At 41.6% G+C, this 27,024-nt stretch overlaps 1 protein-coding gene across 1 annotated transcript in view; it reads left to right on the plus strand.

Annotated features, from left to right (window-relative positions):
- SLC35F4 (solute carrier family 35 member F4) overlaps window positions 1-18,077 on the plus strand; it is a 233,011-nt gene extending 214,934 nt beyond the window's left edge. Inside the window, exons 4-8 of the mRNA XM_039218675.1 lie at window positions 540-759; window positions 10,333-10,458; window positions 12,353-12,545; window positions 15,009-15,098; window positions 17,665-18,077. Coding sequence (XP_039074606.1) covers window positions 540-759; window positions 10,333-10,458; window positions 12,353-12,545; window positions 15,009-15,098; window positions 17,665-17,906 — 871 coding nt within the window. The 3' untranslated portion in view covers window positions 17,907-18,077. The remainder of the gene's footprint in view (window positions 1-539; window positions 760-10,332; window positions 10,459-12,352; window positions 12,546-15,008; window positions 15,099-17,664) is intronic.
- Window positions 18,078-27,024: the final 8,947 nt, after the last annotated feature.

Consider the following 27,024-nt stretch of genomic DNA (forward strand, 5'->3'; position numbering starts at 1 on the left):
TTTTTTTTCTGTCTTAGAAATGCTAGAGGAAGAACAAATTAGTCCACGGGGCAGAAACGTAAGAAAGAGGCATAGTCTCTTAGGAAAAATAAAATCCCCAACTGTGTGCGGCTTTCCGTGGTATGTGAAACTGCAAGTTGTCTGTACCTGTTCACACAGTAGTGGCCCTCTTGGTCCTAATGCATTTGCCCATTGGGAAAGAACCTTCTCTCTCTTCTCATAGTAACTCTGAAAACGACTCATTTCTGTATTTCTCCAGGATTCTCTGGAATGTTCAGCCGAAGGGTGGCCTCAGCCATCTTGAGAGAACATCTAGATAGGAAAGGGCCTTCGCTCTGCGCCTGGAGAGACATGGACTTTTTTTCCCATGGAGCCCTGTGCCCTGGGGTGGCCCATAGAAGGGAGGCCTGGGTACAGGGAGTTCCATAGATGCACGATGGGCGTGGGCATTTGTGCACTTGCCAGAAAATGGCTGTCAAGAGTCAGACAACACAAAATATGTCACAATTAATACCTGACAACCTCTTTTTCTTTCCTAGGGAATGCAGTCGGATTTTTGGTGAAGATGGTCTGACACTGAAGCTCTTTCTTAAAAGAACTGCTCCCTTTTCTATTCTATGGACTTTGACTAATTACCTGTATTTACTGGCTTTAAAGAAGCTGACGGCCACGGATGTCTCTGCTCTGTTCTGTTGTAACAAAGCCTTTGTCTTCTTGCTGTCGTGGATCGTGCTGAAAGACAGGTTCATGGGAGTGAGGGTAATGGCACACTTGATTCAATGTGTGAGGCCGCCCGCAATTGTAGATCCTTGGCATCAGGAGAGCTGCTCTGTCTCATGAAATTTCTGTAAAACTTTCCCCATTGGTTCTGAGTACAAATTAGGATTTGAAGATGTGATTGGACACCCAGGCAGTTACAATATCGTGAAAGGATAAGGAGACGGTCTCCCTTGGGCTGATCTCCCGCCAGTCAGCTGATTGCGACTGGAGGCACTAAAAGAGATAGAGAACATAAGTTCTTTTCTTAGAATTAATGGTATGATCAACTCCTTCTGTCCTTGTGGGAAAAGGGTCTGAGAAAATTAGGCACAGCCAAGATTATGATTATTTTTTCAGTCAACATACGTTGGGACAACTCCCTCATGTTTTCCCTCCCCCTACCCTGAGATGGACTTAATTAACATTGGTGTAAGTAGATAAGGTTACTAAACGTTAATTAAAGTCACTGGTAATGGCACAATGCTGTTAAAAGTGGCTATATATCTAGTGTGACTAATCCAGAAATGGAACGGAAAGCAACAACTTGTACTTTGGGGCACAGATCCTTAATTGAACTGTATTAAACTTCCGCTAACCACTTCAGTTCTGAGTTTATTCCTTTCCGAAGTGATATGGACTTTTTTTTAAAAATTTATTTTGTATGCTTATTCTATGTTAGATTGATTGAAAGCCATGAAGGTTTAAGGAGCCTTCATGTAATCTGGAATGCCACCATGATGAAAATATTGAGAAAATAATTCTTTAGAAAGAGGTATAAATGAAATGCCTTTTCCCAGAAGATACACATCGCACAATTATTGTTCTCTGAAAGAGATGTCCAAGACTGGGTTTGAAACCTATTTTGCTATCAAAATATTATTCTTATTGCAATGATTCCAAGGTCCTTGTCTCCCTAATTGCTGAAATTAATATTAGAGAGTTGATGACAGCCATTAACCCTTAAAACTTCTTTTTAATAGTCAGCAAATTCTGATTATATCTTGGAAGATACTACTCAGAAATTCAGAACCGAAGCTTGATATGAACCAGAAGTGGAAAGCTACAATAGAAGAAGGCAAAATGAGAAGGGCACCCGGGTGGCTCAGTAGGTTGAGCTTCTGACTTCAGCTCAAGTCATGATCTCACAGTCTGTGAGTTCGAGCCCCATATCAGGCTCACTGCTGTCAGCCTGTCAGCGCAGAGCCTGCCTTGGGTCCTCTCTCCCCCCAACTCTGCCCCTCCCCCACTTGCGCTCTCCCAAAATAAAAAAAAAAGAAGAAGAAGAAGACAAGATGAGAAATTCTGAATCAGTCCATGATACATTCGAGTACACCCAGATGTGGTATGACACTCTTCCCCAGCTAATCTTAGATTTTAAATCCAAAGGGCTTAGCATCATATGTTTACTTGTAGAGCACGGGTGCTGGCCTACCATCAGGTAGCCCGAAAAATCCCTGAGAGACAAATCCCTTTATTGCTGGCTGCCCCATTCAGGATGAGGGGAAAGAGAGGAGATTTAGGGTCTTTTTTGTCCTTTCATTGACATCTGAATACCCAAAGGGAATCAGTACATTCACTATTAGATTTACCAGTGAGAAAATCAATTATATTAGAGTGAATGAATGCATTTAACCATGGCACTTACTGATGTAAGATGTCTTATCAAAAGAGGTTCTGTGTTTATTTGAGATTTTTAAAAAACCAAACTCAGCTGTGTTAACTTATATTTAAACCACTTATATTTAAATCTGCCTAGAGGCTACAAACCATAGCCATTTTTAAATGGGCATCTATAGGGACACCTGGGTGGCCCAGTCAGTTGAGCATCCAATTCTTGGTTTAGGCTCAGGTCATAATCCCAGGGTCATGGGATCAAGACCCCCGCCCCCCCAATCAGGCTCTGAACTAAGCATGGAGCCTGCTTAAGATTCTCTCTCTCTCTCTCTCTCTCAATCTCTCTCTCTCTGTTTCCCTGTCTCTGTCTCTCTCTAAAATAAAAAATAAAAAATACATTGGCATCTATAGTGAGTTGAATGATGGTCCCCAATAAGGTGCCCACACCCTCACCCCCAGATCTTATGAATGTGACCTTATTTGTAAAACTGGCCTTTGCAGGCATAATTAAAAGGATTTACAAAGAGAAGATCATCCTGGGGTATTTAGGTGGCCCTAATTCCAGTAGCAGATATCCTTATAAAAGACACACACACAGGAGAGACACACAGAAGAGAAGAAGGCAATGTGACCGCAGAGACAGAGATTGGAGTGACGTGGCCACAAGCCCAGGAAAGCCAGGGAAGTCACCAGAACCCCGAGGAGTCAAGGGATGCTTTGTCTCCTAGAACTGCCATTGGGAGCACAGCTGTGCTGGATTTGGAACTTCTGGCCTCCAGAACTGTGAGAGAATAAATTTCTGTTGTTTTTAGTCACCAGGTTTGTGGTAATTTGTTACAGCAGCCTCAGGAAACTAATACAGCATCTGTGAGTAATAAGACCCAATAGAAAAAAAAAGTTAAATAGTCAATGAGCACCTGTTAATAAATATATACATAAATTAATCTATCATAGATGGCAAAATGGTAAACATTAATGTCAAACATGCTGGTAGAAGTCACATGTTTTTCTTTTTAAATGACAGGAAATGCTTCACTCCTCACTGTGAACCATTAGGAAGTGTTCAATGTCATGTTCCAGAAGAATGCCAAAGTGTAATTTTAATGATGCCCATAATCAGGCCAAGGAATATGAGAAGAACCAAAACATATTCAGCATTTTGCCTTTTGACAGTATCAGCAATTCTTTTTTTCATGAGATATTGAAAACATGTATCATTGGGTCATTTGAGAAATTAAAGGAGAGTAAATAGAATACTGACAGCATAAACGCGGCTCTGATTACCTGCATCCATCCGTAATCAGAGCAAGGCCTGTGAAAGCCACCCAGCTTGGACTGCTCTTTTTTTTTTTTTAATAGTTAAAGTGTTGCTTTCTTTTTTTAAAAAAATGTATGTTTATGTATTTTTGAGAGAGACAGACACACAGAGTATGAGCGGGGGAGGGACAGAGAGAGAGGGAGACACAGAATCCAAAGGAGGCTCCAGGCTCCGAGCTGCTAGCACAGACACCAATGCGGAGCTTGAACCCACCAATGGCAAGATCATGACCTGAGCCAATGTCAGATGTCTAACCAACTGAGCCACCCAGGCGCCCCTTAAAGTGTTGTTTTTAGTCATCAGATTAAAATGTGTATTTTTGATTCATTCTAAGGCTTCAGTAATTTACAAATAGATCGTTTTCAGATTGTTAATTGTCCTTTGTTTGACCAAAAGAATGATCACATTTAAGATGGTCACATCTCCTGCTTCTATTTTTCACATCAAAATAATACCATGAGGGCACCTGGTGACTCAGTCAGCTAAGTGTCTAACAACTCTTGATTTCAGCTCTGGCCATGAGGCCATGGTTTGTGAGATCAAGCCCCGCACTGGGCTCCGTACTGACAGTGGGAGCCTGTTGGGGACTTTCTCTCTGCCTCTCTCTCTGCCCCTCCCCCACTCATACCATGCACTCTCTTTCTCAAAATAAATAAATAAACATTTAGAAAAATGACACCATGGACAGAATGAAGGATGCTTTAAGTTATAATATCAGTAAATATGTGTTTCTCTGGAGCGCTAGTTGGCTAGAAGTAGCAATGATCACATAAAAACTAATTACGTATTATGAATAACTTGTTTATATATTTTTTTGGAATATTAATTGAATTACAGATGGAAAGGTCATTTGTTGTACATTTAATTTTCTATCATAAAATCATTTCAGCCAATCTGCTGGTAAACATTGGTGTGTTAAAAACTCTTTCATGACCAGTTGCTTACAGCGGATATAGGATCATCCCATGAAAATTAGTAAACTTTTTAAAAGATCTTTTTTTTAATTGCACAACTATTGATGAGAATTCAAACTCTTTCAGCTTTGAGGAAGGGTGTTTTCTCATCTTCAAGAGCCTGTCTTGCTTAGCTGCAGTTCTTAAATTCATGAAAACCAAGGAAATCACATTAATAAAAAAAAAAAAAAAGCTTCTCCTCAAAGAAAACGAGCCACTGGTTGGGGGTTTTCTACTCTGTCTCTGGTATCAGTTTCACTCAAATTTGAAAAGTAAATGTCAGACTGGAAAGTTGAAACTCTTTCTTTCAGATCTTGTTCCTCCCTTAGGTTTTACATTATTAATTGAGATTTTTCTTTCATTTTTAAATTTCCTTGAACATAGGGAGAAAATTGGTGGGTGGTGAGTGGTTCAGCAGACCCCAAACTTCCTTAGCAGATTTAGGAAATGAATTTGTATCTCTTCATTTTGACACCCACATATTTCCTAGCTGTAATTGGGTCCCTATACAGTTAACTTTCCAAACTGTGCCTCTTTTGGACCCTTTCCAAGATCCACCAAAGACCGACTGGAGTATGTCAGTTAAACTGAATCTTTCATTGCTCAACCTACACTCCTCCAAATTCAAATTGGGCTCCAGAGTGCCTTAAATCAGGGCACTGGAGCTGAGCTCTTACTGATTTGTGCCAATATTACATATTTAGATAAGGTTCAAGATAACCTTTTGTTTCCATCTCGCCTTTGGTTGACATTGATGCAGTAACTGTGCATTCATGTGCAGTGCAGAATCTTCTATCCAGAACCTTCATGCTTCCTGGAGGAGGCAGCAGAGGATGGGTACTGGGGCTTATCCTTTTCATCCCCCTCTTGGCAGGAGAAAACTTCGTGAATGCAGAGAGGAGAAAGATGAGGTGGGATGGCCCTCCAATTTTATGCACACAAGGAATCCGTAACCCCTTAATAAGATGCCATATCAATAGATCTGCTCTATTCTGCATGCACATCTGTTAGTCTTTCCATCTGGTACTTATTTCCCTCTTTTCCATCCTAGTCTCCCTTTGAGATCATTTTCAGACAGATTTTATTCACAGGAAAATATATGTGTGTGGAGGGGTGTGGACGGTGGGAGTCTTGGTTTGAGGCTCTGAACTCCTCGGGTTTGACCTGTCCTCAGGCACTCCCCCCCTCCCCCCGCCACACACACATAACCTGTACAGCTATACACTGCCCACCTCTTTCATTTCTCACACTTCAACTCTTGTCCAATTTCACTGGATCTGAGTAAAACATATGGTTCACCTTCATGGAACCTTAAATGTAGCATGCAGACAAGTTGAAGGATTCTGAGTAGTCATAGTTCCTTGAAAATGGACTCTACTGGGGAACCTGGGTGGTTTAGTCGCTAATGCATCCAGCTTCAACTCAGGTCATGATCTCTCAGTTCATGAAGCCCCTCATTGGGCTCTCTGCTGTCAGCACAGAGATCCTCTGTCGGATCCTCTGTGCTCCCCTCTCTCTGCCCCTTCCCTGCTTTCACATATTCTCTCTCTCTCAAAAACAAATAAAAAAGAAACATGTGAAAGAAAGAAAGAAAGAAAGAAAGAAAGCGAAAGAAAGAAAGAAAGAAAGAAAAAGAAAATGGACTTTATTTAAATGTACTCAGAGAAGATAAGGTTGATGATCAGTGCAGGTCTCTTTGGCCAAGCTATTAATGCGGAACCCTCCTTGAGCTGCTGACCTTTAGTCTTGAACTTGAACTATAGCCCTGCCAGCAGTGTTGCTTTTAGACCCTCCATTCTCGACGCTGCTGTAGTCTTGGGATTCAGGGGTCTGTTGTGAGCCAGTGAAACTCCTCCATGCTCACCCAGCTTTAGAAACAGAGTTAACCACAAGGCGACTTAAGGAAAGCTCTTCCAGTTGCAATTAGAAAGAGAAGCAATTAAAGCTTCATCTCAATAACCTGAACCCTAGAAGAGCTGATATTGTTACTCAAATAATAATTCTAGAAGCCATATTGTCAATGAGAAACACAGTGAGGTAATGAGGCTGGTAAACCCTCATGGACATCAAGAGAAGGGCCGGACGCCTGTGGTTTTTGAGGGCCTGAGACAAAAAAGGGAAGAAATGATGATACAGGGAAGTAAAAACAGTCAAAAGCCAGATGCTTCTCTAGCTTTTATCTCTAGCTATCTATCTATGAATTTTTTGAAAGGTGACAGAAACCTGGCTTTCCTGCAGGGTCACAAGTGGTGTATGCCACAGTGGGGTTATCAAATGTGTACTGGAAAGCCATCTTTGGGCTTCAGGAAGGCTCTCAAACAGCCTCATGGTCCCCCTCTGATTAGCCCTGGTAGTTGATGAGAGGCTCTCACAGGGGGCTGAGCCTGCAGAGGAAGGTAGCTGGCTCAGGAGGAAACATCCCTGAAGAGGTATGCTGGGAAAATGGGCTAAATAAATTCTTTTCCTTGGGTACTTCCCTCTCCCCACCCAAGGTGGGCACACCATGATGTGAGGAGACCCAGAGGTTTCCAAAGTTGAAACCGAGGCTTTGGCAGTTTAATAGTCATGATGGTTACTAACATTCTCACCCAAACCAGATTGAGGTCATGGTAGTTGTGCGTTTTCCGTCTTATTCAGACAGACCACGTCTGGTTGGCTAGAGGGCTGGAACTGGAATAGGTTGTAAGGGGAGTCACGTTTTTCTGAAGCCAAACAGGTGCCACCATGAAATGGTATGTTTTCAGCAGAAGCGTCCCCTCAAATGGATGCAAATGGGCTCAAAGGCATTTCTGTGGCTGTCACCATGTGGACGTGCACACATGTGCATTTCTGACACAGTATTTAAGGCACTTGCTTTCTGCAGGCACATTTCCCATGTCCTGAGCCCAAGGAGAGTCATTTTGTGTGTGTTGTGTTTTTTTTTTTTTTTTAAAGAACAGACTATTAATCCTTCCTTGATAACATGAATTCTGAAAATGCCTGTGACTCAGATCTGTGCTTAGGCTACTTGGTCTTTGGAAATTTGAAAAGTATTTATTCCGCAGTTAACCAGTGGTGCCAAGGAGAGGCACTGTGGGAGCATCTGAATGATCACTCCACTGAGCCTTCCACCCAACATGTCCCTGCATGTCCTAGATTCGCTGAGCTCCTGTCCCTTAGTTCCAACTGTGTAGCTAAGAAGCACATTGAACATTTCTTCAAATGCAGCCACAGAAATGTTCTATTAGAGAGTTGTGAGATTTAAGTTAAAAAATGTGGTAGATAATTTAACTTATCTCCCCCCAACAGTAAACCTATATAACCTTAAATTACTGTTCATACCATAGAGAAGAATTTTTCTAACATCTCAAATATTCAGATTTTCATGCTTGTAGAACTTAACTAACTGCATTGTTCGGCACCGTGATGTGAAAAATGCTTCTCTCTATGAAAGCAATTGAAAAAGACACTGGTGTAATTGATATGTCATCTTAAGTGGTCTGGCTAATATTTCCACAAGCACTTAAACATAAAATGTAATGGAGATCTTTAAGAGGCTCATCATAGTTATAATTCTGAATTGCTATAAAATGTATAATGTTTCTCCATACCCAATTCCTATCTTGGGAATACTTATAGTAGACATACTAAGCATATATATTTTTACTAAAGGCTGATTCAGAAAAGGAAGTTCTCCTACCCGAAGTCATATCCTGGGGGTAATAGTGTTAAATGTTCATCACTTTCTGGGCAGGGTTCTGGTATTTTGCTTTTTTTCGTCTTGTATAAGCTGTTTGTTTTCATAATTCCCTAAACCCAGAATTATATATTATACACAGTTGCCTAAACCCAAATATTATGGATTATAGAATAATTTTGGTAATTTTAAACATGAAACAGTACATCATGTTAAAGTTCATTACGATTAACACTATATTCTGCTAATCCCATCTTGATGTGAACAAGAAAACACAACTGGTGCTTGGCCTAAAGGAAACAATACTGATTCAATACTGATTCAAATGTATTGTCCTACAAGCTCAGGCTTATGAAGACTTCGACCCATGAATATTACTTAAACACAGAAATGAAAACAAAATGCCAGTGTCTAACATGCCTTTTCATTGGTCTGAAATCAGACTGCCCAAAGGATTGTCGCAAGTCCTTGGCTGAACTATAAATCCCTAAATTGAAGAAAATGATAACCCTCACACAATTTCCAGGTCTAGATAACCCCTTCACCATGTTTATTTATAAGTCTATTACTTCTTGTTTGGAAAATTTCCTTGACATCTCATGATGTGTGTATTAGATTCTATTCCCTATAGTGTGAGGCATGGTCTAACTAGAACACATGCCCGGGAGCTGTAGAGAATACGATATTCACTCAGCAAGAGAAACGCCTCCCATCAAGCAGCCTCCTGGAAAAACGCTTTATGAAGACAGTTTTTCACTGCTGACATGTCAGCGTCTGTTCTCAAGTACTCCTGCTGTTTTTCATAAAAGATGCTTTAGGATGGCGCTAGGTCTGAAACCAACAGTGCACTTGCCTTTGGTGGTCATTAACGAAAGAATTGCTTTAGCAGCATCTAAGTGATATGTGTCATCCCTACCATACTCGGCACTGGCCTGGAGCGAGTCCGTGGTTACATGTTGAGGATCTACATTTTGTTGTAGTAAATAATTCACTAAAAATATTCAGAAGGGCCCAAAAAATCACGTATGTGGAAAAGCTATCTACAGAGGAATTGATTTACTTGGGAATGCTCAGAACTGAAACCTGACAAAATTAACGACCAGGTAACCTATAAATTTCTCGGAAAGTTGCATCTTGATTTAAAAGCGAGGGAGACTATTTCACAAGGAAAGGACATATTGTTCCCTATTCCAGGGCCTGTTATTTTCCTGTTTACTATAACTTTGAAATGTTTTCCAGCAGAATCAGCTCAAGATCATAAGAAACAGATGTAAATCAGCATTTCACTAAGGGAGTGGACTCCTGTTTTGAATATTTCAAGCATCATATCAAACTATAGTACCATTAGCATTTTAATCAAATTATGGGTTTGTTGTGCAGTGAATGCTCTAAAGCACTGGGATGAAATTGTCTTTTTGTGGTTTCATTTGCACGTGAAAAGAAGGAAGCACTAACTTCCCTTTGACATTCCAAGTACCAGTGAAAACTCTGCCCACTCCTTGTAAATCACTATAAGAGATGATTTGCTTTTCCTTTTTTCCCCTTGGCCTAAATTTTGCCTCTCAGCTGCATCCGTGTTAGGACTCCCTAATCAAGTCCTGGTTATGTGTCCATCTTCAAAATCACACATTCATCCAAGGAGCTGATTAAAATGTATGCTGACTTGTTTGACGAAAAAGCATATGGTATATAGATGAAAATGCTCTGGAGTGATTTCCTATTAAATTCATTTCACCAACACGGATATTAATCTCTAAGAAGTTGAGTGAAAAAATTAAACTATAATTACTCACCCTTAATTAGAATGGGAGCAGCTTTTATATTCTCTGCCTGGATGTCTCAGGAGCATACTAATTCTTGTTAATACTGACCCTTCTTGCATTGAAACAGCGACATACAAGAGGTAATTGGGTTTGAGGAAGCATTTAGCAATTCTCACCAAGTCTTCAGTTGCTTGCTCTGAGATACAGAGGCATCAATTTCTTTTCATTTCTTTGCATTCCATTTGACAGATAGTTGCCGCAATAATGGCCATTACCGGCATCGTCATGATGGCCTACGCAGATAATTTCCACACTGATTCAATCATAGGAGTGGCATTTGCAGTGGGCTCAGCCTCTACGTCTGCATTATATAAGGTATGTTGTGCACTTTTTTTATGTAGTCATGAAGCTTAGACTTAAGTAATAAAGAAAGGCAGGGCAGAGAAAATCTTGGCTAGAGGAGGGGAGAAGGGGGTTTAAATAAGAATAAGTACCACTTATGGAGTACTTGCTGCTACATGCTGGGCACTTGCCAGAAATTTTCACCTGTGTTAACTCATGCTTATGAGGCACAGGTACTTATCCCCACTTTGCAGGTGAGGAAACTGAGGTTTAAAAGATTAAATAACTTGCCCAAGAAAGTGGGCAAGATAGGAAGTGATAGAAAGATTTAAATTCCCAATGGCCACCTCCAAAGTCTCTGCTCCCTGCCTCTGCCCTCAGAAATCATCAACTGGCTGCCACAGGGGCTGAGAAAGGCCCCTCTGCTCTTCACATTTCTTTACTTTATCTACCTGTGGTCCTTATTTTAACTCCAATGAGGTGTTAAAAAGAATAAACAAGCTGTCACTTGAGAGTTGACCGCTAACCCCAAGCCACAGGAACTCCTGTTATTAGCGAAATGAAGGGCGTCCGTTCCTCTCTGATGGATACTCTGGGTCAGCACTATGTACTTACCACTCATTCTCCACTGGAGCTGCCTGTCATCAGTGGAAAATCTATTCAATCATTGCCCCTGACTTCAGAAGCAAGGACTAAGAGAGAAGACCTAAAAGGTTATCCCCAAAGCTCCACGTTTCAGAGGCAGCTTTCGGGATGGAGCTAAAGCACTGTTCCACTTTTACCTCTCTTGGTGTTTCAATGAGAAGATTCTCTGTGAAAAGGAGAAAACGCCCTTTGCATCCCTCCTGGATGCCTGTTCTGATTATTCGCCAACATTGAAGCTCCAAGGACAGTGGGTCTATTTCCATATTGACATTTCCTGGCCCACTGATTCTGTGACAAGCTTGACAAGTTTTCACTCAATTGCCGTTTGTGTCTAACTCGCCCCCAACTGAGACCCCGCTGAGGTGTCTGATGTGACCAAAGAATAGCACGTGGTCAAGTTCTCTTGATTAAGTCTTTCAAGAGCAAAAGGAAATAGTCCAGTTGATATTAAAAGCAATGTGTGGAATTGCTGTCACTGGGATGACTATCGTATGGAAAAAATTCTCCTGACCACGCAATAGAGGTATTCATTCTGGGAGTGGTAATATTTGCTGACACGCATAAAACCATATGGGCACCATTGGAAAGATCTGCTCCACTCTACATTGTTTGAGGATTCATATAGGAAACAGAAGGGCTATACGGTCAAGAAGTACGAACTACAGGCTCGGCTTGTCCTCAGTCCAACATGACTTTATGGTAGCCATTGACGTCTCCTTCCTATCTTCTTCTCCTGTACACAGGTTTATATGCAGGGGGAAAAAAAGTTGTAATCAGGAAAATAAAAACAGAATGTGTGCAAATATTTTAAGCTCGGAGAGGAAAGTGCTTATAAATCCAAGACATCATTATTATTCTCTCAACAACATAATGACAGGCTCTCCTTGTCTAATTTAGTTTTCGGTATCTGTCAAAATGAGGGTAAAATGAATCCCATGCTTGAAGGGAAGAGTTGATGGCATCTCCATCCTAGATTTTCCTGGGCTATGTGTACTCTTATTTACCATTCACCCTACACCCATAACTGAGGGTGCTGTTAACAATATACAGGACCTACGGCAGTTTCAACAGCATGAGGAATTCATTTTATGGCATTTGCTGTTTCATGTGAAGACTATAGGGCATTTTAATCATTTATTCAACAGCCCATTTAGTGCCATGGAGATGGTGGGATAAGGAGAAATAGAGTGTAAACCCTGGGCTGGTTAGCTCCCTGTGTAGACCCTGCCTTTCTGCTCTGGCAAAGTCTTTGTGTGGCTAAGGGGTTTCTTTCCCAATCCAGGTTTTGTTTAAGATGTTTCTCGGAAGTGCCAACTTTGGTGAAGCAGCACACTTTGTCTCCACGTTGGGTTTCTTCAATTTAATCTTCATCTCTTTCACCCCGGTCATCCTGTATTTCACCAAGGTGGAACACTGGTCCTCATTTGCAGCTCTGCCATGGGGCTATCTCTGTGGGATGGCCGGGCTGTGGCTGGGTAAGTGGCCCCAGGTTTTGCCTTCCATTCCCTATGTCACTTGAACTTTCCTTGCATAGAAAAATGATCATAGTAGGGTTATTCCCTTGGAAACCTTTGTCTTCTATTTTCCAAGCTTACCTAAAGTTGGTTAATGGTTAGAAGGTCCTTTGCAGTCTATTGCCTGATTAGATCAGAATTTTTCAACTGGTATACCTCCCATGGGTTAAGGTGTGAGCTGGAGGCCCAGGCCACTCTGATCACCACTGGTCTTAAAGCAGCCTTGTCCATTCTTCATGATATATTGTATGATGCTACTGTGTCCCAGGTGTAGCACAGTGTATCAGGCAGAGGGAATAAGTAGATGGTGCATTCGAGGGACTCAGAGTGGATCAAAATGGCTGAAGCACCAAGTACAGGAGGAATGGGGAGGAAAGAAGGAGATGACATCTGGAAGGAAGCAGGTCATGTCGGGCCTGGAGAGCTGTTGAGGGGAGTGGATTTAAAATCCACATAATAGGGGCGCCTGGGTGGCTTAGTCGGTTAAGCGTCCAAGTTTTGCTTAGGTCATGATCTCGCGGTTCATGGGTTCAAGACCCGCATCGGGCTCTGTGCTGACTGCCAGCTCAGAGCCTGGAGCCTATTTCGGAATCTGTGTCTCCCTCTCTCTCTGACCCTCCCCTGCTCATGCTGTCTCTCTCTCTCTCTTCTAGAAATAAATAAAAAATATTTTAAAATAAAATAAAATAAAATCCACATAATAATCTTTAAGCAGAGGTGACAGCTGCACATCTACATTTTAGTCACACACAGGCTGGCTGTGTGTGGAGAATGAATTTGAGACTGGAAGCCCTCAGCAGGCAAGAGAAGAAGGCAGAACTAGACTCGGTCTCCCTGCTAAGTATAGGCTGTGCCTAGTCAGTGACCAATTGGCTTGAATTCTTTAGTGTTCTCTCTCAAAACTCCCCAAACTCAAGGCAGTCCGCTTCACCCAAGCAACCAAGGAGCTCCCACTTTCTAGCTATGTTGCTTCTGTCACTCGACATAAGAGGAACCTCAAAGATAACAAGCCTGTTCTTCTCACCCCAAGCAGTCGAACAACAGCTACCACTAAATGACTCAGTGTCCCATTACAGCCAAATCACTTTCATTCTGCTCCTCTCTCCTCACCCTTCCTAAGGGTCTAGTCCCCACTGACCCCCCACACTTGACCTGCAGGATATCTGCCAACCCTCAGCTGACCTTCTTTATCAAGGTGACATAATCTAAAGCAGCCCTGGAATTTCTGAGAGACTAACAGGCCCTGGTTTTCATTCCCACATAGACACTGGGCCATCTTTCCTCTACTTTGGCCCAGGCCCCCAAGGGGAGGTCTTAGATAAGAGCAGGATCCAACAATAACATTGGTCCTTTGAATTCTACTTTGGAAGTCCAAAAATATGTAGTTATGACCTTTCATAACCTCTGCTAAATTAAGTAAAAATCAATAGCAATGTTCCCATCAGACCCAAGCACCCTAATTAAAAGTGCCTAGATAATTCCCTGGCCAAAACCAATCTAGATGGGAACAGTCATAATCCAAATTTCACTGACTCTCGGCCCCAACTGTGGACACACATCTCTAGCTTGCTGCAAAGTACCCTTCACCAACGCATACACCTTGGCATGTCTAATCCACGCTCCTCCACAAGCCTGGCTTGGGCTGGGTGGTATCCAGGCTATTGGGATACCAGGTCTGCACCAAGCAGCATGGTCTCCATACTCCACTGGGTAGAGCATCACCCGGAACTAGAGCTTTCCGCCCAGTCCCTCTCCAGCGCCCTGCAGTCCTCACTGTGCCAAAGCTGCTCTGTGACAAAATGAGGAGACCGCCTCTCTCCTGACTGTATTACACACTGCAGGGTTTTACGATCTTCACGGCTCCTGTTCTTCTTTTTTTTTTTTTTTTTTTAAGTTTATTTATTTCGAGAGGGAGACAGCATGAGTGGAGTTGTAGCAGAAAGACAAGGGAGGGAAGAAAACAGCATAGGCCATCTTTGGATAGATCTTCTTTTAGGCAGTAACACTAGAGCCCATTTGTTATCCTGGGATATGGCATAATATAGCGAAGCATTAAAGGAAGAAAGCCCAAACTTCAATCAGTAGTGTGCTTTCAACCTCTGGCTGGCCCCAATCTACCTTTCTAGTGTTAATAAGTGGTGGAATGAATTGATTATTTCACTGCTTTGCATTTGCTTCACACACCCTTTGCCAGCCAATTGGCAAGAGATCAGGCAGCCAAGGTGGCAGAGGAGAAAAAAAGAAAGGACTACTTCAATTGAGAAACTCCTGCATCCATCTCCCAAATCAGAGGCTTAATTGACCAAAGGCGAGGACAAGTTTAGAAGGCGCGCTTAGCAAAAACATTGGTTCTATTATGTTAAGAAGGAAAGAGCCCAGCAGATCCACTTCCTTTCATCCTCTGTTTCCTCCATTATTTTACAGCCTTCAACATCCTCGTGAATGTCGGCGTGGTGCTGACATACCCAATCCTGATCTCCATTGGGACAGTGCTCAGCGTTCCTGGAAATGCAGGTACTGGTGTGATTTGACATGTGTGCAGGAAGTCTCTGCTCGTGTTCCTTTTACACCCTGAGTTGTTTCTTCGAGCAATTGTGAATTATGTCCCTTGCCTGAGAAGATGTTTTTAAATATCGTGAAGGTGGCAGACAACAGAATAACTATGCAGCAGATTTAAATTTTGCAGCTATAAACACTGTTTTTTTCTTAGTCGTGCTTTTAGAATTAAACACCAAATGTATCATTTGGGTTTCATGTAATCTCCCTGACAACCTAATTTTGTGGTATTTTTAGAGGAAGTCCTACGGAAACAAAAGGCATCCCAGCAGAGGCCTCTCAAGTAAACGTCACTAATGAAAGTGTAGGAAATGTACAGGGTGTTGGCTCCCCATCAGATTATCCATGGGGCGCTGCAGAAGCTTCTCCTGGGGGCAGAGCAGATGGCCCTCTGGAACAGACACAGGAAAAGGCAATTTGACTCACTTCAGGGACAAGAAGAGAAGCGATCTTTCCAGAGTAATCTTTTAGTGAAACCTGTCCATGGAACAAGTAATGAAAGTGATTTGGAAGACTGTACAGTCCTTTCAACTGTAAAATTCCATTTTTCCAAGTCTTGGGCACCCAGCTTTCTTTGCCCCCCAGGCAATCAGCAAGTGTTCATTGAGCACTTACTAGGTGCAAGACTCTAAAAGAAACAATAACAAAAACAAAAACCCACTGGGCATTCCCATAAGAAACTTTCGCTGGATTTGGAAAACAAGACCAATATATGGGAAATAACTTCCAGCTCCATAGTAGAATGTGTTAGTAAATGCCAAATTGTGTGAGACAGACTCCTGGGACTGTAAGATATTCAGAGGAAAGAAATATCAGAAAGGAGTGGAGTTGTCCAGGAAGGTCATTCATTCATCCAGGGATTCATTCATCCAATAAAGCATCGCTGAGCACTTAGGATATGCCAGAAACTGTGCTAATGGTGGTGATAGATCCTGAATAGACACAGTGTCTGCCCTCAGGACCACGGGGTGTAGAGAGGGAGACAAAAGGAATTGAGTAGTTATGATGTACAGACAGAATTGCTTTGATAGAGGTATGTATGTAACAAATGCCCTGAGAGCACCAAGGAAGGGCATCGAGGAAGGCTTCCTATAAGAGGCCAAAAGGAAGAGCTGATGGAGAGACTAGCTGGATGGGGTGGATATGAGAAGGAAAGGGCATTCCATGTAAAAACACAACCCGTATGATCGACAATTCCGCTACTAGGTACATATGCCGAAAAAACTGAAAACAGGGACTCAAAAGTATGCTTGCACATTAGTCATTGCAGCATACTCAAAATCGTCAAAAGGTGGAAACACCCAAACGTCCATCAACAGATGAATTGATAAACAAGTTGTGATACAATGGGGTCTCAGTCAACCATAAAAGGAAGGGAAGTATGGATGCATGGTACCACATGGTTGAACCTCAAAAACTTCAGGCTAAGTGAAGGAAGCCACACACAACAAGCCACATATGGTATGATTCTATTTATACAAAATCCCTAAAATGGCTAAATTCATGGAAACAAACAGCAGATTCCCAAACAGGATCTGGGAGGCAGGGGCGGGGGCTAGGGAGTAACTGCTTAATGGGTGAGGGGTTTTAGTTTGAAGTGACAGAGATGTTTTGGAACCATATGGAGGTGGTAGTTGTACAACACTGTGAATGTAGTTAATTTTAGGGGTGCTTGGGTGGCTCAGTCAGTTGAGCATCTGACTTGATCTCAGCTTGGGTCATGATCTTATGGTTTGTGAGATCAAGCCCCGCATCGGGCTCTATGCTGACAGAGTGGAACCTGCTTGGGATTCTATTTCTCCCTTTCTTTGATCCCCCTCCACCTCGCACGTGCTCACGCACATGCATGCTCTCTCTCCCTCTCTTTCTCTTCTCAAAGTAAATACGTAAGCTTTAAAAAAAATAGTTAATTTATATGAATTCCATCTCAATTAAAAAATTTAAAACAGAACAGCATGTGTAAAGACATAGATCTTAAAAAGCTTTGCTCGTTTGAAAAAATTTTCAGTGGCCCAATGAAACTGGAGAAATGTGAAGGGAGGGATGCAGAGGAAAAGTTTCAAGAAATAGAAACTGCGGAACTGTAATTAAATGAGATGACATGGGCCTTGAAGGAGAAGTCTGATTTAGAGAGAGGGAATAGAAAGCAAACAAAGGGAACAGTATAATGATATGGAAAAAGGAAACACGAGTTCAAAAGAACAAGGGAGACTTTAGAAATTTCTAGAAGTAGTTGGGGCACCTGGGGGGCTCAGTCAGTTGATTGCCTGACCGTTGATTTCGACTCAGGTCATAATCGCAGGGTCGTGGGATCAAGCCCCTCATTGCACTCTGCGTTCAGCTCAGAACCCACTTAAGATTCTCTCTCTCTCTTTCTCTGTCCCTCACACCCCCCCAATTGAATTAAAAAAATTAAAGAAATTTCTAGAAGGAGCAATGACTTTGGTCATTTGTTCTCAAAGCAGCTTAGCAACAGTCACAGACAGTTTTAACTGTATTAACTAGCTTGATTTTTCTTCCCTAGCTGTGGATCTCCTGAAGCAGGAGGTGATATTCAATGTTGTCCGCCTGGCCGCTACTATCATCATCTGCATTGGGTTCCTGCTGATGCTCTTGCCTGAGGAGTGGGATGAGATTACCCTCAGATTCATCAATAGCCTGAAGGAAAAGAAGAGTGAGGAGCATGTGGACGACATCACTGATTCCAGTGTACACTTGCGGGGCAGAAGCAGAGCCAACGGAACAGTGTCTATACCACTGGCTTAACGAGGGACACATTTTGAATGCACGTGTATGTATATTCTGTGAATATAATAAAATTTTCTCACTACCTGTACACTCAAATGCCAGTATTAACTCTGAATTTGGATAAGTCATATGTGAAATAATGCCAATGATAAAAGTTTACATTTATATGCTTATCAAGGGATTGGTGTAAATACTCATAATAAACATTTTTTATTAAAACATATTCATCTTTGTTCTATTTCTTCTGTTTTGGAGGGAATTGTCTCCTCCCCCCATTTGCAAATTTTCCGGAAAACATGAGATTCTACTAAATTATGAGTTTATCAGGACTTCACCCTCACCAGGAACTAAGACTTTTTCATTCAGTCAGAGAAAATTGCATAAGAGGAAAACACATGAAAAGGATACACACTTTATATATATTTAAGTCTAAGAAGAACATCAGATTTTAAGTCTGGAAAATAATTAAATGACTATCAAAAAAGCATTTGCTATATGCAAGACCTATACTGGGAAAAACAAAGACGTGAAAATATAGAAGACACAAAGCGTACTTCTAATGTGCTTAGAGAAGTACAGAGAATAAGAGTGGTTACAAATACAGTAAAACCTTGGATTGTGACTAACTTATTCTGTGAGTTTTCTCCAGATGAGCAACCATTTCTAATAAATTTCAACTTGATAAACACGCAACATCTTGCAATATGAGTAGTAAGTGACACTGAATGCCACATGATCACAATTGAGCCAATGGTTCTTGACATTCACTTTGATACACAAGCACTTTGGATTACAAGCATGTATCTGGAATGAATTGTGCTCGCAAGCTAAGGTTTTTCTAATATGAGGTAGACGTTTAAAAATGGCACAGGGATTACAGAGAGGACATCTCTACAGCATTTGACATGATGACCACTCCTTTTTCCTGAAATATCCTCCTTACCTGAATCCCATATGGTTTCCTCGTTCTCTTTTTTGCCTCACTAGCTGCTTTTCTGGGCTCCTCTTCCACGGCCGGTCTCCTCACTGTCAGCCTTCATCTTTGGCCTTCTTAGCATCTCATTCCATACTCTCTCCCTCAGGGCTCTCATCTACTCCCATGGCTTCAAATGTCATTCATGTGGTGAAGGCTTAAAAATCTTTGTCTCCACTCTTGAATGCTGACAAAAACTGAGGACTGATGGATGTGGGGGGGAGGGGAGGGTGGGCATGGAGGAGGGCACTTTGGGGATGAGCACTGAGTGTTATGTAGAAACTAATTTGACAATAAACTATTTGTAAAAAAATTAAAAAAAAAAATCTTTGTCTCCAGCCCATTTCTAAATACCTTCTGTGAGCGCACTTGGATGCCTCATTGTTGACTTCAAATTCAAGAACAAAGTTGAATGTATCATCTCTCTTCTCCAGATCTATTCCTTCTCCCTTGTTCCCTTTCGAGGTTGATGGTGCCATCATTAGCTAGCTGCCCAGGCGAGGATGAACAGTAACTTCTGCCTTCCTCACCCTCCACATCTAAACTATAAGTCCTGCTGATTCTCTTTCTTAATATTTCTTGGATCCATACACTTCCCTACTATGCTATCTATTCTAGCCCCCTTATTATCTTTTTCTCTAATGAATGAAAGACTCTCTCTCTCTGCACTGGTCTCTCTAACTCTCAGCCTTGCTTCTCTCTAATTCCTTTTATGCCCTGCAGAGTAACTTTTAATATATAAATGTGATCATTCTACTCTTCTACATAAAACACTTCAGTTGTGGAGCGCCTGGGTAGCTCAGTCGGTTTAGTGTCCAATTCTTGATTTCGGCTCAGGCTCATGATCTCATGATTCATGAGATCGAGTCCCACTTTGGGCTCTGCACTGACAGCTTGGAACCTGCTTGTGATTCTCTCTCTCCCTCTCTTTCTCTGTCTCTCCCCACCAGTGCACACATGCTCCCTTTCTCTCTCTCTCTCTCTCAAAATCAATAAATATAAAAAAAAAAAAAACACACACACACACACACGTCAGTGCCATCTTATTGTTCTCAGAATAAGCTCCAAGTATCTTTGCGTGTCATTCAGAGTTCGTGCAGAGTTTGTCGCTGACTGGCCCCTGTCTACCTCTAGAGCAACACCATCCGATGGAACTTCCATGATGATGAAAATATTCTATATCTGCACTGTGCAACACAGTAGCCACAAGTGGCTATCAAGCTCTTTAAATATGGCTCGAGCAATTGAGGGGCTGCATTTCTAATTTTACTAACTGTTAATTGATTTGAAATGAAATTTAAATAGCCACCTGTAGCTATTGGCTACCATATTGGGCAGCACAGCTCTAGAGCCTCATTCCACCATCCCACCCAACTGTGGCCCTTTGAATCTGTGCTTTAGTGATACTATAACTTCCTGTAATTCTTCAACCAAGCCATGCTGTCTTTCTTGTACTTTTTTCCTCTCTCATCACCTGACTAACCATTACCTAGGCATCATGACATGATTTATTCCTATTTTCCCAGAAAATCTTTTCTTATCCCCCAAGCTGAACAACACGGCTTCCTAAGAATCCTCTGCTTACCCCCATTGTAGTGCTGGTCACCCTCTGTGATAATTACCGGTCTACTGGCCCGAGTTCCCAGGAGACCAGGAGCTCCTTGGGAGCAGAGATTATGTGCCAGTCATCATTGTGTTCCTAGCACATGTCTGGCGATTGCAAACATCCAATAAGTAAATAAATGGGTTGCTTTACCCTGGACATATGCCCCTCCCTCAAACTGTATCAGATCAGTCTTAGTTAAGGCTTTTTTCTAGATGAGATTGGTTAACGTAAGGAACATAAGGGGTTAAATGAGCCACAGCCTTTGTTATGTTGCCACAAAATACCGACTTGCTGAATTGCTCAAAGGTACTTCTTTCCAAAGAGGCTGGTTAAGGCATATAGCAATTTAAGATAATCTGCACTTTCTGGGACATTTCGTACAAGAAGCCAAACTTTTCTGGCATCTATTTTACTATTCTTTTTTTCTCAAGTGTCCCCCCAAAATATAGGTGAGACAATCACAGGGCAAGAAAAGGGGACTCGGGATATCACGCCCACTGGGCAGCGTGGTAAGTGAAAATCTTATTTTTTTTTTCATTTCTCTGACATTTTTTGAAAAGGCAACGCTAGTCTTCTGGCACAGACAGATGACATGATATTAGCTAAAATAATAATGATGACTCACTTTAAACTCCATGGAGAATGGCACAAAATAAATGAAATAATGCATTATTAATACATATGAATTAATTCATTATCTAAGTAGAGTTGGTTTTGACTATTTGGGTGCCATATTGGTACAAACATTGCTCTTGCCTTGTTTTTAAATTACTGTTAAATAGCAGTAATCACTGACTAACCCACTCCAGCATCTTGCCATTACTTAGCATGACATTTAAAATTGCATTTTGACATGTTTAAGAAATGAGTTGTTTTGCAATTTTTGACGACTCACTTTGAAAAATGGAGTCAGCCACCCTGGAAAGCACTAATTCAACCTGTGACTGATCACCGTAATTAGCTTAGTCTATATTAAGAAAACAGTTCCGTTATGGTCTTCATTCATTTATTCATTTAAAAATTATTAAGTTCAGGGGCGCCTGGGTGGCTTAGTCGGTTAAGCGTCCGACTTTCGCTTAGGTCATGATCTCGCGGTTCGTGGGTTCCAGCCCCGCGTCGGGCTCTGTGCTGACTGCCAGCTCAGAGCCTGGAGCCTGTTCCAGAGTCTGTATCTCCCCCTCTCTCTCTGACCCTCCTCTGCTCAAGCTGTCTCTCTCTCTCTCTCTCCTAGAAATAAATAAAACATTAAAAAAAAATTATTAAGTTCTACCTCTGGCTTTGAAGGAGGGTATTATGTTAGGCCATCACCAACCAGCCTCTGCCTGCTTCTAAAGCAACACTGTCTGATAGAATTTTCTGTGACCACAGCAATGCACTCTGCACTGTGGGGAAGGGGACACAAAATGTACAGGAAGTGGTTCCCCGCACCTGGGGCCTTTAACCTGTATAGGTAAGTTGTCAACGTGACAATTAAAGTGACTCAGAAATTTACTTGAATCACTTAGGGAATGTGAGATATTATTTTCAATTCCAGTAAAGTAATCATAAATAGTGATAATAATACCTTTCTTTCCCACCTGTTATTGTGAAAATCAGATGGGATAATGCATTTTAGTCACTGAAAAAATATGGGTGCACTTTCTGTATGTTTAGGATGAAGCAGGTTCAGTTGGGCCTGAAGGATACTAACAAAATCCCTGTCCTCATTGGTGGAGAAGTAGCTGGTTGAGGTTACTGCTATCTGACCTCTTTATCCAAACATGGTTCCTTCCCAGAGTCCAAAAGACAATGGCTTGAATGGGTAGCACAGTCCAGGGATTAAAAGTACCCGTGTTGCAGCCACGACTCTCCACTTCTTAGACGTGTGACTTTAGTTCATAACCAACCTCTCTCTGCCCCTTGATTTCACCATTAGTGAGATAAAATGTTAACGCCTGTCATTTGAGGTTGTCGAGCGTATTAAATAAAATCGCATGTCGAAGAGCCTAACACAAGGCCAGACAGTCCCAAAGTAGTAACTACTATTGGAGTTTCCTCTGTTTACCTTTTTCTGGGACCTTATCCAGAGCACTTTTCCACAGCACGATGCCCAACAAAGTCACAGAGGCACACAGCGTGTGCGGGGAATTTTACCTCAAAAAAGCCAGGGAGACAAAAGAAGCCTGGCACTCAGAGGAAGCGAAAAGAAAGGGAAGACTGCTTCCGCTTGCCGGTTCCCCTCAGCCCCTTGCATCACAGCATTCTTGCCCAGCCAGTGGAACTAATAACCTGACAAAAAGACAGACTGGTGACTTGGGCCCTGAAATTAAAATCACTTCAACCACGGCCTGATCGCTCCACAAACAAATTCTAGGCAAGTCAATTTTGCTCATCCAGGTTTTGCACGCCTGTTAGCTTTGCGCGGGCGCTTTGTCAAGATCCACCAGAGGACGAATGATTTGGAGAAGGACAATGCCAGCGACGAAGGAGTGCACAGTGCAACGGGGCTAAGCATCGGACTCTTCCTGATAGTTAAGTACAAATCCTCTTTCTTACTTATTCGTAAGCCCATGTCAGAAGGACAAAGGACACCGACCACAGGTGACGCCGGTTTATCTGGCAGGCTGGAACAAGACGTCTCTATTACTGTTAACTCGTTTTATTTATTGGTCTGCCCCCTTCCCCACCCTCCACACCTGTAGCAGCTGAGCGTGAAGTAAGAACAGAAGAAGACAGTGCAATCTTGTCATTTGCAACAATGTGGATGGACCTAGAGTGCATTATGCTCCGTGAAATAAGTCCGTCAGAGAAAAACAGATACATGATTTCATTCGTATGTGGCATTTGAGAAACTCAACAGATGAACAAAGGGGAAGGAAAGGAAAAATAAGAGAAAAACAGAGAAGGCGGCAAACCATAAGAGACTCTTAAATACAGAGAACAAACTGAGGGTTGCTGGAGGGGAGGCGGAGGGAGGATGGGCTAAATGGGTGCTGGGCATTAAGGAGGGCCCTTGTTGGGATGAGCACTGGGTGTCATATGTAAGTGATAAATCACTGGGTTCTACTTCTGAAGTCAAGACTACACCATAGGTTAACTAACTTGAAGAAAAAAGAAAAAAGAAAAAAAAGAACAGAAGAGTACAGGACGGGAAGGAGTTGGGTGTTAGTGCCCAAAACGCAGAGGCAGAAAGAGCAAAAGACCCACATCTTAAAGTTCTGATTGGTCAGTGTGCCACCCTCCCCCCTCCCACCCCCGGCCCGTGTAAGCCACAAAAGCAAAGACTACTTTGTCTTTGTTTGCTGGAGACGGGAACGTCAGATCCTTGGAGACCTTGAGGAATCTTAAGAGCAAGAGTTATAACCTGGGATCAGAAGCCCCACTCAGGGATGGACTTGAGGCGTTGTTCCAAAAACTGCTGGCAGAGTTTTTCCAAACAGTGCGAACTTAGCTGCTTTATTCTGGAGGAATACTGTTCAATATGTTAACCACTAGCCGCGTGTGGCTGTTGACATATGGCTGTTCCAGACTGAGATGTGCTGTGTCACATGCACCGGAATTTGAAGATTTAGTGTGGGAAGAAAGAATGTAGGCTATTTCATTAGCAGCTTTTACTCACTACATATTGAAAGGAGAATATTTTTTGGAAATGTTGGGTTAAATAAAATATAGTATAACATTTATTTTACCTGTTTCTCTTTTAATATAGCATCGGACATTCAAAAGTTATTTAAGGAGTTTGTAGTTACATCCCTTAAATATGATTTCCTTTTTATAACGTAATTAGGGGTTCCATTTACTTAGGTAACTGAAAGTGATGTGCTGAAATTCAGTCTTTGTCAAGACTGCACTCTATCTCTGTCAGTGTCCCTGGCTTATCCCACTCTTAAAATCTCAAGAAGGCAGACACAGTACTCTCTGTCTTCTGTATCTTATTGGTTATGTGATATATCTGGGCACATCTGGCCAAAATTTCTCTCCTGTTATATGTTTCTTTGCATTAATTCATCTTAATATTATTAAAATATTTCCATGTTTTCTCATGTTAAAATATTTCCAGTTTTCATCTTCTTTCATAAAGCCTTCTGTAAAATCCAACATGGACTTGTAATTTTCAGACTTTATCTACATTTTCATTTTTAATAATTCTATTCCTGTCGGCTAACACCAGTCCAACTCCCTCCTTTAACATGAAGGTTTCTCTTTCCCTGCAATCACCCCTACACACTATCCTGTATCCCTGACCAGTGCTGAGTGGACCCTGCAGTGTTTTCTGTTTCGTGCTGATCACTTGCCTTTGTTTGATAGGTTTCTTCTCTTGGAAGTGTTGACAATCATCAATTATATTCTGGCCGGACCCTGGAGCTCTTCCTATCACCTCATCTCAATATTGATGTTAACTTTTATCACTTGACTCTGTTTTCCAAGAACCTCTCTGGCATATCCGTATCTCCTCTTCATTCTTATTTTTTCTCTTTACATCTACAACAATACAAATGTCCACATTCATATGTTGTTCTTGTGGTTCCATATGTTCTAAAGTGTCTTCTGAATCATCAAGAAAAACTGCTCTTCAATATGTCTTCGGAGTTAGTATATTTGAATATAGTATGACTCTTAGAAAACTGAAAGTCTGGTTCTTCTAAATAAGAGCAATATATCCACAGGAATATTTAGTTAATGGAAGCAATCCATCCCTGAGCCATAAAAGTGACCACTCACATGATAATTATGATATCAAAATTCAATCATCTACTTATTTTGTCGAATAGTCATATCATTTCTGATATTTGCTACAAATAAGCAAAGGCATATGGAACTAGGTAGTATCCAAAAGCGTTTGGGAGCTTTTGAAAACAGAGGCCTTGTCCTGCCCTCTTTCCTTGCCCAGCAATAGCTCACAAGAGGAATTCAATGAAAAGAAGGAAGAAGAGATCTCAGTCCTGCCAAGATAAAGATTTATTCATTTATTAAACAAGTACTTATTAATGTATTTTTAGTACTTAGAATTCCATGTCCCACTGTATAGTCAAGACCCAGCATCACTGCAAAGGGGTGGGGAGGGAGGGAGAGAGATTAAAGACACCGGCTTTAAAAAAATAAAATTAGTCAATGGCCTTATGAATATTGTTTTCCTAAAATGTATTACTGAGAAGAGGCCCCAGGCTGACATGGAGAAAAGAGGTTGTCCTGGATTTCTTTGCAGACACACACTTGGTTTTGTACTAGAGCCAGAAGACGGTGAAACAACCCGGAACACAGACAAAATTGTTTCAGATAGGATATTGTGTTTAGCCACTCCAGTGAGAGTTCTGGCTGGAAGCATTAAAAAGTGAAGAAGGGAAAAATAGTTCCCTTGGATAATGGGCAAGAGGGTTGGGCTCTTTATCATAATTCAGATCAATGTGCAGAATAATGAAATCTCGGTTGGAAAGTTCCTTATGGAATTTTCATTTCAGCCTTGCCTAACGCCCAAATCTCACCCACCCCAGAGGAGTGGACACTGAACGTCTGCCTGAGCACCTGAGGGGAAACATATTTTGACTGTTTTAAGTAACCCACCAGTTCCAAATGCTTGTTATTGTTACAGACTTCCTCCCTGTAATGAGCCGACATTTGCCTTTCTGAGGAGTTCCATCTGATGATCCAAACTGTTACTTAGAGCCCACACAAGTCAAGTTTCTCTTACACAGAGGTAAGTCATATTCCTCCTGGATTTTTCCTTTAAGAAATCATACCCCTATGGGGATCCCATCCCATGTTTTTCTTTGAGTTAATTAACACATCTATCACCTCACATATTTACCTTTTTTTTTTTTTGGCGAGAACATTTAAGTTCTAATCTCATAGCAAATTTCAATGATACAATACAGTGTTATCAACTTGTCACATGTTGTACGTGAGTTCTGCATGTCTTATTCATCTTGTAACTGAAAGTTTATATCCTTTAACCATTCTCTCCCTAATCTTCCCTGTACCCCCCCACCCTGAAACCACTTTTATTCCTTTGTTTCTAGGAGTTTGATCTTTTCAAAAAAAAATTTTTTTTAACGTTTATTTATTTGGGGTGGGGGGGGATAAGCTTAGGAATTCCCTGAGCCTGACTGATGGGTTAACAAGGCATAAAGAATTAGAGAGCCATAGGATGAACAAACCCAGATTTGGGAAAACAAGATTAGGTAAATAAGATTAGGTAAACAAAGCAAAGGCCCCCAGTATAGGATAAAGGTATAGGACATTAGCAGAAAGCTGCTTTCACAGGAAGGAAGGACCAAATTAGGTAAATAGATAAATAGAGCTATAGACCACAGAAAGGTAAAGTTGCCCAGAGCAGAGCTAATTAGCAAAAGAGAGATGCCTTGCTGACCGTATATGCTCTGTATTTCTTGTCCCCTAGGCCAGTTTACGTAAACAGAGGTGGTGCTTCATGTCTGCTGTAAACAACCATCTAACCTGGTGCCAGGATTTTGTTTTGTATTGACCCAAACCCCTAACACCACATATCTTCACAACCCCCTTTCCCCCACACCCATGAGTGAATGTTCACTGTTTCATTGTCTTTTTGTGCATGTTCATCA

Source organism: Hyaena hyaena, unplaced genomic scaffold, assembly GCF_003009895.1.
Source record: "Hyaena hyaena isolate Hyena2069 unplaced genomic scaffold, ASM300989v1 scaffold_770, whole genome shotgun sequence".
In the NCBI taxonomy this organism is placed as follows: Eukaryota; Metazoa; Chordata; class Mammalia; order Carnivora; family Hyaenidae; genus Hyaena; species Hyaena hyaena.